Source organism: Amphiprion ocellaris, chromosome 3, assembly GCF_022539595.1.
Source record: "Amphiprion ocellaris isolate individual 3 ecotype Okinawa chromosome 3, ASM2253959v1, whole genome shotgun sequence".
Taxonomy (NCBI): Eukaryota; Metazoa; Chordata; class Actinopteri; family Pomacentridae; genus Amphiprion; species Amphiprion ocellaris.
The window spans coordinates 4,448,161-4,465,843 of NC_072768.1; the positions used below are offsets into that span (position 1 = coordinate 4,448,161).

Consider the following 17,683-nt stretch of genomic DNA (forward strand, 5'->3'; position numbering starts at 1 on the left):
CTCTGTTTGTAGCCCTGTGACAGACTGGTGACCTGTCCAGTGTGTCCCAGTCAGCTGGGATAGACTCCAGCCCCCGTGACCCTAATGAGGATTGAGCACTGTATAGATGATGGATGGATGGATGGATGGATGGATGTATGGATGGATATTTTAACCCTCGTATGTCCTCCCAGTTGCCATACACCTTTTTTTCCCTCTGTGGTCAAAATGACCACAGAGGGAAAAATCAGATCTAAAATCAGTGTTAGATCTTTAGTCTGACTTCAGTCCAACCCATTGCCACAAATTTTTCCATTCGTTTTGGAATTTAATGCCAAATAGACCTTGTTTACATAAAAGTATACGACGGCAAAAGATTTTATTTGGGGTCAGAATGACGCAAGGACAACACAAGGGTTAAAAAAGCATGGAATCAACATGTACACATTTTAAGTGCACACAGGTGTTACTAATACTGGAAAAAAAATACTGACTCCCCATTTGGATGGATGTCTTTGTTTGCATGCAAAGGATGAGAATTTAAGTCCATAAAAGCTTGTCAAATGAAGACATCTGAAAATTAATCACCTGTTTTTGATAAATACAACAAATCAATCGATCTCTCATTTCTTTGCAGTGGATGTATTTTAATTTCGAGGCTGAAGCTAATTTTTTACCTTGGAAATAGTCGACCAAATGAATTCACCTAAAGCTCCATTTAGTAGCTGATCTGAAGCCTTCAGCCATATCACATGATGGAGTTTGCTCAGGTGTATTGTGGATGTTAAACACTTTTTGTCCATGTTGGCTCAAATATTGAGACAATTTGCTTGATAAAAATCATGTAATATGATCAAAGTCTCATGTACAGATTGTAAATGTAACTTAAAGATGGAGGAACCTGATATGATGGTATAAAAAGTAGATGGAAAAAAATGTGTCAAATGGATTAAAAAAACACTCGACCTTAACTACATAATCACATATTTATTGTACACTACTGCAGCAGCTGCCTTTAATGGCGAACACGGAGTTTACAAAACAATCCTAGCGCTAGTACAGTCATTTACAAGACTCGAGGGGACAGTGAAGTGCACATTGACAGTAGAAACATTTCAAATGGCTTCTAGTGCTGCTGGACGGCTCATATCTGTGAAGACTCCAGCCACAGTGAGGAGCTCTTGACTCGCGGCTGCTGAGAGTCCAGCTTCAGCAGCGCCGTCACTGCGCCCTCTATCTTTGACATCCACGCTCTCTGGAGAAAAGAAAACAATCACGCATGGAGGTGGTTAGAAACAGAATTACCAGATTTATCAGTCAACAGCTGCTTGATTGGACTCCATAGCTGAATTGATCTACCTTGGCCGACTCTGACGCAGCTTGCAGGATGAACGCGCTGATGCACTGCTGGTAGCGGTTCTGGTGCATTATTATGAATGAATGAGGCAACCCTGATGCTGGAAAGAAAGCAGAACATTTTTCCATAAAAGACAAATGTGACTGCAAACATGCACGTACTAGTAGACGGAGAGCTGACTTCATATTGTGATTCTGTTGTCTGCTCTGCTGAAATACACTCAACAAACTCTGTCTTTTAACCCCCTGAACGCCAAGCAGTTTCTGGGTGATTTTTTCCCCTCCTGTCACATATTTGCTTGCTGTGGGCGTATTTTTTTTTCCCTGCACCTCTATGGAACCAGCACGACCAGATCTCTTTCCAAGTGCCCACAGGTATTACCAGTATTGGAAAAACATCATGGTGGCTGTTCATACTATAAATATTTTACTACGTCCAGTTTGGATCTGCTTCCATACTTGTCCCCTGCCTACAGTTCAGCCCAGTTTAGCTAAAAAGTCCCATGAATTTTTGCAACGTGTGTGTTTGTCATAGCTGAGTCACTAATGGCTTCTTAGTTGTGCCAAATCACACAGAATTTTTTGTTTTTTACAGAATCTGATTAGCTAAAGCAACTTATTTTTAGCAAATGTTTAAATGAGACATTTAGAGCAAAGTGATTTTGATGAAATATCCTGATTTTCAGCTAAGTTTTGGTCAAGCTTTTGTAATGGAACTGCACACACGATTAGTTCTAATGGAAAGTTGACAACCTCTCTGAAAGAGGGTGTCATTTTGGAGATTTTTCAAACATGAAGTGCTTTTCAAGCAGGTTTTGAGGTCTAGAGGGTTAAATTGTGTCCAGAGCTGGAAAACCAAATGAGAGGAAACAATGCTTTAAAAACTATAATTACTGGATGCATTTAGTTGATCAATGTTCCTCAGCTGGAGTCGGTCCAGAGAGACGGGCTGGTCGATGACCGTGAAGGTGCATCCCTCCTTCAGCAGCTGATCCAGCTCCAGGTTCTGCGGCGGCCTCAGAGGATTCTGATCCGGACCGATGGACCTCTACACACACAGCGAGGGAACAAGAATAAGTCTTACACTGAGTATCTACCACTGGTCCAGATCAGAGAGACAGCAGGACGAGAGAGTGACAAACCTTCTTGTTTCTCTTTATCTTTGTAATCAACAGGAATTCGTCAAACAGGAACAGATAAACATCTATCAGCTTTGTGTTCTCTGGTGATGAACCAAAGAAAGATGGTGTAAGATTTGGCTCAGATCGAAGCACTTGTCACGTAAACTGTGTTGGATTTATGCCAACTACACGCACCTGTGAGCACCAGCTTCCCTTCGTGCAGCAGACTTCTGTGAGAAATCAGATTCTCCAGGGTGACAGCCTTCAGGAGATGTTTTAGATTCTGGAAGAGGAGCAGCCAGTCAGATGAGGAGAAAACATCTTCACCTTCTGACATGTAAGGTGACACTGAAAGATCTGGCTTTCTGATTCCAAAGTATGAGCTAACGACGGATTGGATTTCAATGATCGGATCATTTTATCTTCACAGAAAAGGTGTTAAGAGGATAAAGCATTGGAGCACATCTGTCACTTTAACGCTTTGATCTGTCAACACACTTCTTGCCGCCACACAAATATTAATATCTACACAAACGTAGACAAAGCAGACAGACCTCAGGGACGAAGGCACGCTTGTCTCTCTCCCATACAGGCAGCCACACCAGGGCATCTCTCAGCTGTTTCACCTTCTGGTAGTTATCCAGCCATTTCACCTTCCCCTCCAAATCACCTTTAAACAGAGAACACAGGTCACTAATGAATGTGGATCAAGCAGAGCCTCTGACTCGCAGAGCTAAAAGAAAAATCGTTTTACTAGGGCTTTCAAAATTAACGCATTAATGCAGATTAATCCATCATCATCATCATCATCACTGATCTGATAAAAAAAAATTTTATTGGAATGACTCAGAATCCCCCCCCCCCCCCCAAAAAAAAAAAAAAATCTATACACACATACAGTCATGGAAAAAAATTATTAGACCACCTTTGGTTTCTTCAATTTCTTGTTCATTTTAATGGCTGATACAACTAAAGGTATGTTTGTTTGGACAAATATAATGATAACAACAAAAATAGCTCATAAGAGTTTAAGAGCTGGTATCTAGACATTTTTCTTGATAACCAAAATCACTTAAGTTCTTCCATCAATAGCTATGGCATTGTACTGTCAAAAACAGCTTTTAGGCATTCCATGTTTTCTTTTCTGTCTATATCTGTCTTATACATACATACACACACACACACACACACACACACACACACACACACACACACACACATACACACACATACATTTATTCCCTTCTTTCTTGAGTCTGTTTGCCCATGCAAAATGAAACACAATATAGATTAAAAATATATGATATTTATTCGTGATTACTCTAAATGAATCCACAGCAACTCTGTGATTAATCTGATTAAAAATCTGAATCGTTTGACAGCACTACATTTTACATTAAGCAGGTAATACTGTACGTACTGTAAGGATCAATTTGTTGACCACAATTGAAACGATATGTAAACAGTTCCTCCCAGTGCTCTTAAACCTTATTATCTCATTGTATTTTCCTTTACGGTGATGCCAAACACGGGTGTGACCATGTCATGAGCGATTACAGCTCTCTCAGCTCTCTCCCCCCCCCACACCCACACCCACAGAGGACATTGGTCTGCACATCTCAGCTGTGATTACAATACTCCACGTCAGCTGCGCTTTACACAATCATAACCATTAAAAAGGTGTGGTAAAACACGCCTTGTGGTAAAAACACACCTTTTTAATGATTATGGGAAAGTGTGCAATTGAAGATGTGTTCGTGGCCCCGCACCGTGTTTGGTTTTGGGGAGGCTATTTGTTCAATACCACGAGATGACATTGAGGCGCAGTGCTGCAGCACATTTCTCACAGTCTGTGCATCTAGTTACACAGTAAACTGCCACAACAGGTCTGCAGGCAGAGGCATGCTGTGAAGAAGAAACAGTCAGGGCCTGCTGGCTGCCGTCCAACACATGTCACTTGTTTGTTCTGCAAGACACAAACTGGTCTTTTTGTGCTGCTGCTGCAGATAACCTCACTTGCATCTACTTAACGTGCTTGCAGACACCCTCACTAGCCACGCTGAAGGCATGCTTGAGTCATGATGGGCTGGATGACATCGCTGACACCCGAGGCTCAGTGAAACGTTCAATTTGTCATCCGAAAACATCTGTGTGAAGCTTGGAGTCACATAACTAGACCTGCAGCAACACACACTTCTGAGAGTCTACTAATAAGGACAAGAAATGAGAGAAAGGAAATATTAGAAGCCACATGCTGCTTACATATCGATGTGTCCACTTGCTCTGCTATAGCCTGCATGCCTCTGGTTTCTTCATCCATCTGACATCTCTTCGCGATATTCCGCAACAGCAGAGGGTATCGAGTTAGCCTCTGCAACGGCGCCACCAGCAGGTCACGCAGTTGCAGCCTCCGGCATTGTTCGTTCCTCTCACACCACTGAGGAGAAAAGGGGGGAGACGGAGGGTGAGAGTTAAAAAGAGAGGGGTCAGAGGGGTGAAAGAGCCGGTCAGAATGTTTGCTAGAACTGAAAGGAAAAGAAGGGGGGATGGGAGGTGAAATACATGTGAAGAGAAATGATATCTAAGAGCAGCAAACACATGATGGGAGGAAGGTTACACAGTTACACAAACGGTGGCATTCCTCTGTCACACTGAGCTGAGTGTTTGCTGTTTCAGTGTTACTGTGTCCTCTCCCACACTTGGCACTCATCGCCTGCTGCATTTTAAGGTACACGGCGTCCTCGTCACAGCTCCGACTGGCTCGCACATTTTAGCTGCAGCCAAGGAGGTTTTTTTTCTGTACCTTCACGTATGATCCAAAGTCGTCCCTGGACTTGAGGCTGTCCAGATAAAGCAGAGCCGTGGAGTAGTTGAGGCAGTACTTCTGCAGACAGTGGCATATGCTCTCCTGGAAAGCCTGTCAGCAGATTGGAGCGTTAGACAAACACATCAGCCGTTTAGCTGCAGATAAACAAATCACAGATGAAGATGCCAAATTGCATTCAAACGCACAAAATAACTTAACCTGTGTTTGAATTCTGCTCTCTGCTGCTTCCTGTGATGCATAATTTACCAATACAAGGAAGACGCTTCTATTATTTTCCTGTGATGATTTCTGCTTTTGGCTGAACTTTGTTGCTCAATATTACTTCATATCAAAGAACAAAACACTAGAATTGCTGTAGATGCGCTTTGTATTCTCAGTATTTCAGAAGAAATGTGACGCCTTTCCTTTTTATTATTGATATCTTATTTAACATAATCTCTTGTGGTTTGAGATAAAGGAGACAAGTAACAGATAATGATAGTGTTGCTGGTGCAACAAGCGCATGCCAACCTGTCAAACCACAATTTATCAGAAAGCAGTTATTGATAACAATTAGAAGAAGAAAAGCACTCAGAGACTGCAGTACTCCTCCAAGGCAGCTCAGTCGTTGTATGATTTCTAAGTCCTCATTATATTTTAGCAATGATGCAGCTTATAGTCTGGATCCACTGATTTGTTAAGGAGTTCTGAATCACTGCGAGATAGCGGCACTGTAACTATGACAACAAGTGAATGATGACATGATTACGATCCTACTGCAAATCCACCGGGACTTATCCGTTGGAATAAAGGATAAAAGAAACAATTGATTAAATTGTGGGGGTGTTTCCGAGTCCAATCAATTCCCGCTACATATTTAGGTCACGCAATTTGGTATCCGTACATAACATACACATGCATAACACATGCCTGTGCTCAGCGCAAGGCCATTTTTTATTAAAGATTTCATCTGTCAGAAATGATACAAAGACTGAGCAGCCTTGGTGGAGTACTGCGATCTGTGAGTGCTTTTCTTGTTTGATTTTTAACTAAAATTCTGCACTCCTCAGCGCTTTTAGTGACTCGGCTACAATCAACCGTCATGTGGCAAAAAATCTGAAACTTTTAAGGTGAATTAGGCTGAACTGCAGGGAGTGTTTACACAGAGCAGATAAGAGACAAATACAGAAACCATTTAAAATATCTAAGTTGTAGGATACGTATTGTATGTGGAGTCACTGTGTATGTTCCAGTATTGGTAAAAGCTGTGAGCACTTAGACAAATTGTTTTTTTTTTTTAGGATTTATGGCATTATAACTTTGTCATACTGCGCAGAAGACATTTATGACTTCTCTCTCCTTCTAGCCATGACTGTGCTGTTTCCATAGAGCTGCAGGACTTTACATTACAGTGAAAAAAAAGCCCACGGTGCAGAAAAATGTGGCACGAACAAAAACATAATAACGCCCAGAAACTGCTTTTAGTTCAAAGGGTTAATCCTTCCAGATGTAATGTGTGATCAGTAATTTGAAATTGCTTTTTGTATTTCCTTCTCTTCCATTTGTCTTATGACTGGACTTTGACAACCGAACAAATAAGTGCGGGAGGGCTGATGTGAGGCTCAGTGTGTGAAAGTGTGTCCACTGGTGAGTCACACTTGCCTTGCCCAGCAGCTCCAGCAGGGTGGGCCCGCCACCCTCACTGATCTCCAGCGTGTTCCTGATGACGCGAAGGAGGTTGTTCAGGAAACCGAAGCTCACCTGCAGCAGAAAACACTCAGTGTCCAGTATCACCACAAGGCAGAGAGACACTCACATGTGCAGTTATAACATGAAGTTGAGATAAAACGTACGACCCGCGGGTCGACTTTGCAAAGTGGAAAAATTACTGAGAAGACATTAACTGCTGATTGGAAATTTGTAAAACTGTAAATAACTTCTAGACCTTCACAAGCTGCTTTGATCATAAAGTAAAATACTAGATTGGTCATTGTTCTTTTGTCATTTTGTGTCTCATTTTTGTAATATTTTGCCTTGTTTTTTGTCTTATTTTGTCTGACTTTTTTCGTTTGTCTCATGTTTTTGTTGTTTTGTGTTTCCTCTTTGTCTTGCTTGTGTTTTTTGTCTTATTTTTGTCATACTGTGTTTCGCTTTATTTGTTGTTTTGTGAACCGTTTTTGTCGTTTTCTGTTTTTTTTGGTCTTGCTTGTGTCGTTTGTCCATTTTTTTTGTCCCTTTATCACTTTTTTGTCTAATTTTTTGTCTCCTTTTTGTTTCATGTCGTTTGTCTCATTTTTTGTCTAATTTTTGTAATATTTGTCTTGTTTTTGTTGTTTTTTGTGTCTGACTTTTGTCGTTTTGATCATACAGTAAAATATTATATCCTTGAGTTCCAGATACCAGTGACTGAATGTTTTGTTCCTTTGTAGACACTCGGTGATCTGTAAACTGTAATGTGTAAATGATAAACTGAGGCACAATGTTGTTGAAATTTCACTTATTTTTCTTCAGAAATTTCAGGTTGTTTATGATGTTTTGTAAAAAGATAGTTCATTAAAGGTAAACATTTTCATAACTTGCTTTTTTGCACTAAAACAAAGGGAAAATTAGGGGTTGTGGTTATTTATAGGTTATTACGCTGTGATTTTACTGGTTCGGCCCACTTGAGATGAAACTGGGCTGAATGCGACCCCTGAACTAAAACGAGTTTGACACCCCTGAGATTAACCATGCATTTGTTGCCACATTTGTAAAATCTGGTTGCCTTTTTGGGGATTTTGTAGAACTTTATCTCAAATTAATGATGCTTTCCTGGGTAAATAAAGGCTGAAAATAAAAAAGGGCACTTTATTAAGAGTTATACAGATCTATCATTGGCTCTCTTATGCTGCACCAAACAGTGTTATTTCAAGGCCATGAAGCCTCCTGTTATTTTAAATTATTTACATAGCAAATATAAAACTAGCGGCCCGCATGCAACATATTTGCATCACGTCTCACCAGGCAAAGCTCGTTGAGGTTTGCAAACAGCCTCCACGAGTCGACATCAGTGAGGCAGTTCCTCAACTGCAGGTTTGTGAGTGTAGCCAAAAACACCTGAAGGGAACAAAAGGACAACAAAACGAAAAGGTTCAGCCTATCTGTCGTGCTAGCATTAAATTTCTAATCCAATGCTGGAGAGAATGGAAAACCTGAACAGACTTTTACATAGAGATGATGAAAAACACAAAGCAGCAGGTGTTGGGTTTCGTTCAGGTTTGGTCTATTTATTTGTGGCGCTGTGTGTGTGTGTGTGTGTGTGTGTGAGTGAGGCTTTGTACAGACACTCACCTCTTTCAGAACCATGAGCTGATCCAGGAAGTAAATGCACTCGCTGGTGAGGAGTTCCCAGATGGCCTCTTGTCTTTTGAAGACCCGAGGGTCGGTGGAAGCGCCCCCCTGGGAGGACTGGTCCTGCAGGAACTGGGCCACAGAGTAATCCTGCACACACATGGACAGAAGGACGATGAACAAACAGGTATGCTGCATCTCCCTCAGACAGCTCAAAATCTAAAAAACTGTATATTCTATGACTGTAAAACTCCTACCGCCATTGTGACAGACTGTAGTGTCTGTCAGTGTTTGTTTATATTGGTGTGTAGGGTCGACCTGACTGGTTACTGCCTAGAAATTCTGGTTCTTGCACAACCTGTGCCAGTTAAACTTTGCAGGAGCTTCCCTTTAACTGCTGCCTTCTTATTTCTGAGTCATTTGGTAAACACAGAGCTGTATTTGGATTGGAAATCTGGATCTCTTAGTAGATCAAACTTTGCTCGGATGAGAAGTCACAGCACAGACAGAACCAACGTGATTTACATGACAAACAGGGTGGATCCTTGAGGACCTTTTCTGCTGACAGAGCTCATTTCTCACCTTATATTTCTGAAGCTCAGAGTTCCTCCAGGCTTGAATCTGTGCTGTTGAAAGATACTTTTCGATATCTGACACTGTGCCTGTCTGCGACTTCCCTTTAGTCTGAAAGGAAGCAACACGAAGAGAAATCATGCAGATTTTCAGCAGTCTGTTTGTTGTTTTGTTCTGGTTATTATGTCTCAAAAGCCAAAGTTTGCTTCAAGTTCTGCATTTCAAAGTGTTGACTAATTACATAAAACTGTGTGTGCCAAAAGGGATAAGAGGAAACACACTAATCTGCTTTGAGAAGTGGGTCAGAGAACAATGTCCAAACCAACTGCCCAACGCTGCAACAAGGTACATCAACACAAACCAGCACTGGCACCAGTCACACACTTCAACAGACTGACAGACAAACGACACACCTACCGTACTACGCCTCGAAAAAGGCCACTTTGACTTCTTAGTGTCTGTAGAAAACACAAACACAAAAGAATTATTATAAAAAAAGAAAAAATAATGAGTGTGTTGTGTTCAATAGATGGGATTAGAATTAAACAAACAAAACAGTGTGTTGGGATAAAACCTTGAGTACAGGAGTTACAGAAAATGCAAATAAATCTGGTATTTTTGCAAGAATAACTACATATAACCCTACCCTACATGTGAAGTAGAACAAAAGCAGCATCTTTGCATTGCCTTTTTGCTGTTGGATGTAATTGATGGGTGTGCACCACAAATGGACACAATGTGCTTTCTCTGAAGCACATTAAAAAGCTGTCTGCACCTTAACCCTTTCAATCCCAGCTCAGAAACTCTATTTTAATGCTAGTTCTACTTACCTGCTCCTTAAAGGCTCTAAATATGGATTTTGTTCAGCAAATTGACCAGGGTTATCATAAAATGCTGAAAATGTTGTGAATAACTTCTCATATTCAGGATTTAGGCTTTATCATGTTTATGAACATGAAAAAATATTCTACAAGATGCAATTTATTAAAACTCTGATACTGTTGATTTATAAACACTCATTCTAGGAGAGTAAATGAACAAATTAGTGAGCAGATCTTTTCTTCAGCTGACATTTAGCCTTGTCATATGACAGAAGCAGGTGTAAATTGTAACATTAAAACCAGCTGCATTCCATTTAGGTGAGCTTGTTGAGGAACCTTTGCATGTTGCACTCTTAATCTGTGTCACAGTTTACTGGGAAACTTCTGGGAACTGAGTCATTGTTAACAAAATTCATCTCTTGTGTTTTTCCTGGAATGACAAGTAAATTATTTGCTGTAAAAACACAAAGGTCTGTCCTGTCAGGATTGTGATGAAACTAATGGTAACTATAGACTCACAGCAGCTTTTTAACTCAAAATAATACGGGAGGAATTACAAAAATAAAAGTTCACTCAACTGAGTTAACCCTCTGAACCCCAAACACCGCAAGCAGATTTGAAAGGCATGTTGCTGTTTGACAAAATCATCAAAATTAGAGAATTCTTCAGAGCTAAAACAGTTAAAATTGAAATATTTGTGGGATTTTCACTTTTCCAATGGTCATTAAACCATGATCATTAGTCACATCTGAGCCTAAAATCATGATATTCATATTCATCAAAATCACTTAGTTCGCCAAAAATAAATCATGTGATTTGACAAGATGCTGTAAAAAATAAAAGAGATTCTGTGCTCCTCAGTGCAGCAGAGAAGCTACTACTGCGACCAGCCGTCACATGACAAAACTTCTGGGACTTTTAGCTACACTAGATTGAACTGCAGGCTGTGTTGACACTGAGCAGATAGGAGACAAGTAAGGAAGCAAATTAAAAATGTAAACAGTCAAATATTTATAGTTTTTTTGCCTCAGGATTCGTAACACCTGTGGGAACATGTTGTATATGTTGTTTCCATTATTTATTTATCAATTTTGGGTAAGTCAATAATTAATAAACAAAGAAATTCCGCTTTTTATTTTTAAAAAAAGATTTATGGTGTCGCACTGCAAAACATTTGCATGCATTTTTGAGTTCTTTCTACTTCTAGCCATGGTTGTTCTGTTTCCATAGCGGTGCAGGACTTCATATTGCAGTGAAAAAAGAGCCCACAGTGAATAAAAATGTGACATAGACACAAAAAATGCTCAGAAACTGGTTGGAGTTCAGAGAGCTAACAGCTGTACTGCCCTGAAAGACATCAAGGGTTACACCTAGCAACTCATTACTGTTTATATAAACCAATAAGCAATAGAGAAAATTATTTTGTACAGCCTCTTTAAATAATGTGGAAAGTGAGCCAAAACCAAAATGTGGTGCTTAGTTAACCACAACAGCAAGCAAGGACCGGTTACAGCAACCACGATCATTACTGGTAAATCATTTTCCTCGTAACAATTGAGGCGACTGATTTGTTCCTTGTAACCAGATACACTGTACAAGCATGACTCAAACAGAGGCCAGGTAGGTCAGAGAGGTTCTGCTGCAACCAACAGGGTTAACTTAGATCAGAGAATGACAAGTAAAAACAATAATATATATAATACGACAGAGAATATTACCAGAGTAGTTTGAGCCATTTAATATGTCAGCGGCTCCATTGGATACAAAAAGGTCTCCTGGTGAAACATCCAGTCCAGGCAAACTGACCACCACGGAGCTCCGCCTCCTTTCCTGAAGCCTGAGGACACCAAAACAGACAGATGAACATCTTCACATCCCCCCTCACTTAAAGCTCGGTTTGGCTAATATATAATCTTTTAACTGTAAAAAACTGGCTCACAGGGCACCTGAGAATTACAGTCACAAGGCCTATTATTTTACTGTAAATGTACTGTATTCTACAGAGAACAGACTCAGTGCAAGCTACAGGAAATAACTGAATTCCTTTTGTCATTTTACATGGTTGAAATACCTCTGAAATACCATCTGCATTGTGCAACCAACGGCAGATTAACACGAGAAGCAGAAATTATAAAGGATAAGTGTTATTTGTCTGGCTTATGCGTGGATAGCAGCTGATTAATGGATCGGCCTATTTGTGTGGAAGGCGGCGAGCTGTCAGTGTGTGCCGGTTATAATCCTCTCGGTCTCCTTTTCATAGTTAGTAACTGAGGCATGGCTGGAAAAACATGGGCCTGCCTTTTAGCCCCAGGCAAAGCTCACACAGCCACTGTTCTCAAGTGTCTTGACTTATCCCCGGCTGTTGTGCTTCATTGATTACTGCCAAGAGTAAAAACGGATATTCACAAGACAAAATTAAAACACCCAGACCTTGATAAATGTGCTCATGTCATGAAGCAGACATTAAACATGCAGGTGAGGGCACGGCCACGCCAATGTTTTCATTTCTTTGTAAAACCTAAAAGAGTCTAATCCTAGAAGAACTTGATGGGTGACAGTGTGACTCCAACAATAACAATACAAACTGCTGAATCGGTGCAGAAATAAGGTGCCCAACAACCAGACAGTCTGGTTTAGTTGAAAGGAAAGGTTCACTTTCAGCACGCTGACGCTGATCGACAACTGGCCAGTGACCCACGTCAGCACTCTGCGGTTTCACTTCTAAATATTTCAGGGTCTTGGCTTCAAAAGGAAGAGTTTAAAGTTCAGAAGAGAGGAGACAAAAACACAAAGAGCGAGTAAACACATCATCTGAGTAGATCAAACACTTTCTGACTAATAAAGGCTATCAGGACATAATGAGAGCAGAGGGAAGCTTGGCTCACAGATGACGGCTAATGTCCCTGTTTATAACAACAATAAACTGAAGCAGAAGTACAAACAAGAGGAACAATGCTGGTGCTGGTTTGTTTCTGTCCACTATGTAAAAACAGCTTCATTAGACTGACTGAACAGACTTTCTTCCTCTTCCAGCACATCCCATCCTCTCATACAGTGGCTGTATTCTAGTGGCATATGAGACTAAGTCGAGTGCACATGTAGGCCACATGGCTGCAGGGCCAACTTGTACACTTGGAGGATCGGCTAGTTTGCAAGTGAACGGGAGAAACCTGGTACATTTGTCCTCCAGGACACTTTTTGTTTAACCGTGAAAGCACCGACTGTTTCCTCGCTCGTACTGGCAGCGGCTGAGTTCCTCCCGGTAAACTGATCCAACCCCCCCACCTAGGATCGATGTATAGGCAGGCACAGCGCTGAACCAACAGCACGACAGATAGCAGTGGGCGGCAGCACCTGAGCGAGGATCTGTGGCTGATGGGACGGTAAGAAAGGCACGATTGCTCCTCTAAACCAGGTCAGTGCCTCCTGGCAGTCCATTCCAGAGCATCCCCACAATGACATCCTGTTGCTTTGAGAGCGCTCAGAAAGCTTCCTCTGTCAGCCTCTCTGCCACCGAGAGCACTTGTAAAAATGGGTGCTTTGTTCCTCTACAACAAGAGAAATAATGATGCCCCAAAACAAAACTGTCCCGACCAATGGCTTCGCAAGGCCCGGTCACTGTAAGAGGCACAGTGCCAGGGTGTAATTACAGAGACAATAGCTGCCTAATTATCCAGTGAGGGGAAGAGCCTGGCCGCCCATTAGGAGGGGTGTGGGCGGCAGTAAGGGGAAAACAGCCTTAATGAGGGTTTGTCTAGCCCATACATAACCATGGGACTCTCAAAACTTAACCCACCAAGCTTATGAACCATTAACAAAGACCTGAATGACAATGAATGAACAATGGGGCTCCTTAAACCAGAAGGTCCAATCATCCCCGCTTGCTCACGAGCACATAAGTCACTCGTTGTGGCTCAGATTTTTCATTTAGGAAACTGGAAGCGGAAAAAACAAACAAATGTGAATCGTGTATCTGTTACAGGGAGATTTGTTTTACCACTTTCCAGATAAGCAAATATAGATTTTCCACGCTTGGAAGTGGCGTTGTGGTGACAACATGCAAAAAAAGTCCAGGTCAGAGCACACCTACCTGTTATGACAGTGCTCCTTCTCCTGCAAAACAAAAAGAACTGCATTAGTGGGCTCAGCTTTTACACGATTTACACATCAGCACCGTCCTACCGCAGCATCAAAGTGAGGGTGTGGAGACCTCCTACCGCTACCAACAGCACTAGATCACTTTCAAAGACAGTCAAATTTGAATCGGTGTTTTAAGTGGTCGCTCGGACTCAAAAGCCTCTGATATTGGGGGAGAATGTCGGCACTCTATTGAGAATGTGCCGGTCTGAAAGCGGTGAGCTGATGAATAGATCTCCCCATTATCTTTTTCCATCGCTCACTGACCCCTCCATTATTGGGTGACTGCTGACTGCGGTGAACGGGGGCCCGAGGAGAGCACTTCCCAGGGCTCTGCAGGCAGTGGGTTTGGTCAGAGCTGTCAGTGCATGTAACTGCTGATTCATTTGCTGTCAAAAGCTCGCATTGTGAGTGACCACTGCAGGAGGCAAGGCCGGGCGAGGGAGCGAAAGGTTTCCGCAAGGAAGGAATGTGTAACCATCTAATTTATAGGCTTTTGGGAAGGCCGTGACTTGAGGGGACGGTGGGAAGATTGTGCGAAGATTAGGAAAACAAATTATTTGCTGCCCGATTGTGTGCCCAGAAGGCCTCACCTGCACTTCAGCATCAGGAAATCCAAACTCTTTAACAGGAGCAGGGTGAGCGCTGTGACATTCCTGCCTCGTGGAAGTGATACCGTTGTCAAACGTCTTTGATCTGTGTGATCTGGTTCTCTGTCGGCCCGAGGATGAACAGATCTCGTGACAGATCTCTCCATCGGAGAGGGGGCTCGGGGCTAGGGGAGATTTGACCCTGTGAGCGGGGGACAGGGGGCTCATGGGGGACGGCGAGGGCTCCTCCTGGGTGCTCCCCATCCTGGCTGGATCCCGGGAGTCACCCAGAGGACGCCTCGTGCTCCTCATCCTCCTCAAGGTGGGAGATGTGGAGATGCGTCCCGGAGCCTGGCGGTCAAACTGGAAGAAAGGCGGCACCAAGCTGTCGCCGTCCACCAGGGACAAATGTCTGAGCTTGGAGTGCGTCCGTGTGAGGTCGATGTGCATGATGACCGGGCTGCTGGTCTGGCTCTCCTTGTGCTCCACTTGCCCCGAGTCCGTCTGCGTCTGGGCGTCCGCCACACCTGCACCGACCTCCTCATTCTCGGCCCACTTGATGTAACTCCAGTCCAGCTTCTTCTCGATGTCCTCGTCCTTCTCCTGCAGAATAACGTGCTTCAGCGTCGACATGGCAGCCTCACAGGCATCGTAGTGCGGCACAGATCAGTTGTAATCTCGTGGTCCGGGTGCTTCGCCTCCTTCGAGTTAACGTCAGATGATAATCCCGTTGCATTCCAGCAGCGTTCACACCATTTTGTCCAGCTTCTGGGGAAGGAAGGAAAGAAAAAAGAGGGGGAGGAAAGTAGAAAATATGTCAATACACACAGCCTGCAAATGAAGCAAGGCACAAAATTACCTCCTAATCTTGTGAGAAGGGGATTGGAAATGGGCAGTTGGCAGCAAAGAAGCCTTGAAAAGACACAGTGTGCTTAGAATTGAGTGTGCATTAATACATGTGTGTCTGGGGATAATAGGAAAGCAGGTGGATGCTACAGATTACAGTGTAGAGAAGCAGTAAAACACACACTGTTGCCTCACAGTGCTGTCTGACGTGTGTTTCTACTGATGTAAACTTTATTTTCCACTAAAACTAAACCCTGCTGCTCTGATCAGGTGAATTTCATTGTTTATTCCAAGCAGCGCAGCTCGTTTCATCCACGAGGCGACAAAAGGTGAGAAGAAACAAAGTAAAAAAGAGCGAATCCGCAACTTCTACAGCCCAAAACCGACTAAACACGTGTTTTATAAAAGTGCGAATGATTTTAAAAAGAGTTTAGATGAACGAAGTCTGGTTTACTTACATCCACCGGCGCCTCGCGTCGACTCTGGCGGCGAGAGTCCAACCGGAGAGAGAATCCAGGAAAGTGAGGACAAAAGTCGCAGGAATGAAGGTTTAAAAGCGGAGAAAGTCGAAGGTTGTTTTTAGTTTTTGACACGAGTGAAAAAGAAGAAGCAGCAGCAGCAGGTCTGAGTGGAGAGAAGGAGGCAGCGTCCAGAGTTAGTCGATGCAAAGGTGCGACTGACTGACTGACTGCTGCTGTATGGGAACCACACACACACACACACACACACACAAACACACACACACACACACACACACACACACACACACACACACACACACACACACACACACACACACACACACACACACACACACACACACACACTCTCTCTCTCTCTCTCTCTCTCTCTCTTTTCTCTACGTCACACTGCAACAATAAAGTAATAAAGTTATCAGTTTATTTCGTTTCATATAAAACGCCAATTACACATTTATTTTTTTTAAAGAAAGGAATATTTAACCTCCTAAGACCCGAGTTTTGGGTGGCCTTGCATTTTAGTTTTTTTTTCTAGCTATTTGGGATAAGGACTAACCAATAAATATAATAACTGGATGATATCTAATATCTGATTATTATGTTTATTTTATTTATATTATATTTTTACTAGATTTATATTGTTATTGCCATGATTATTATTATTATTTGTAGTAGTAGTAGTAGAAGTAGTAATATTAGTATTATTATTAGTATTAACAATACGTTCTTTTGGAAAAAAACAACAACAACAAAAAATGTCCACATATCTGGACGGCAGGTTAATATTTTTCTTTTCTATACTGTATAAAAACATTTTAAGAACACTTTGAATAATTTCTTACACAACATTTTTTGCTAACAATTTACTTTATTTTTTAAATATCATTTTACAGATTTTTCCTGTTTTGTTAAAATTTCAGAATATAACTACACTGTGTTGCTGCCAGAAAAAACACAGCAAAACAGTGGAGTATTATAATAATGGAAAATATCTGTTAAAATGTTTTTGAATATGGGGATTTTATAGTTACACATTGTAAAAGAACAAATTGTAAAAAAAAAAAATGCAGATTTTTGACGTGGACATTATATACAGACTTTTTTTAGTTATTTATTTTACAGTCAAGATGTAAATTCACATTTTGTGCTATGGTCTTACTGGATTTTACCTGAAATTTAGAAAAACAGGTAAAATTTGTAAAATAACATATTAAAAGTAATTTATACTACTGTTACTCAATTCTAAAAATAAAGATTTTTCTTCTAAATAACTGTAAATATCCTTAAAATAATGAATATTTATTGTCATTTTCCTTACATGTGCCATTATTTTAACAATTTCTACAATGTTTGAATGTTGATTGTATGTTTCTGGCACCCTTACTGCATATTTTTTATAAGATGAGTCCTCAGTTTATTACTTTTAAATCTCAGCTGTCTTCTTCAGACTTATTTTTTCCCTAAAGCTTATTTGATTATATTTATTTTATCTTGTGATATTTAATGTTTTAGATCTTAAAGGGGAGTGCGTCTCCTCTGATGCGTATTTCAATTACGGCCCTGTTTTGTTTTTTAAAGTTTGTTGATTGAATTATTTAATATTGAATCTCATCTAATCAGTGGCATTCAAGCTTATTTATTTTTA

The 17,683-nt window shown here is 41.4% G+C and overlaps 1 protein-coding gene across 1 annotated transcript; it reads right to left on the reverse strand.

Moving 5' to 3' along the window:
- Nucleotides 1-946: 946 nt before the first annotated feature.
- Nucleotides 947-16,300, reverse strand: plekhg7 (pleckstrin homology domain containing, family G (with RhoGef domain) member 7). The gene is made up of 17 exons (XM_023269965.3): nucleotides 16,018-16,300; nucleotides 14,717-15,481; nucleotides 14,077-14,099; nucleotides 11,705-11,823; nucleotides 9,583-9,623; nucleotides 9,175-9,276; nucleotides 8,593-8,742; nucleotides 8,263-8,358; nucleotides 6,925-7,023; nucleotides 5,260-5,373; nucleotides 4,719-4,893; nucleotides 3,011-3,126; nucleotides 2,652-2,739; nucleotides 2,478-2,557; nucleotides 2,230-2,383; nucleotides 1,339-1,436; nucleotides 947-1,234 (listed from the first exon to the last, which is right to left on the reverse strand). Exons 2-17 carry the CDS (start codon nucleotides 15,344-15,346, stop codon nucleotides 1,124-1,126), a joined length of 2,196 nt encoding a protein of 731 aa, XP_023125733.1. The 5' UTR covers nucleotides 15,347-15,481; nucleotides 16,018-16,300; the 3' UTR covers nucleotides 947-1,123.
- Nucleotides 16,301-17,683: the final 1,383 nt, after the last annotated feature.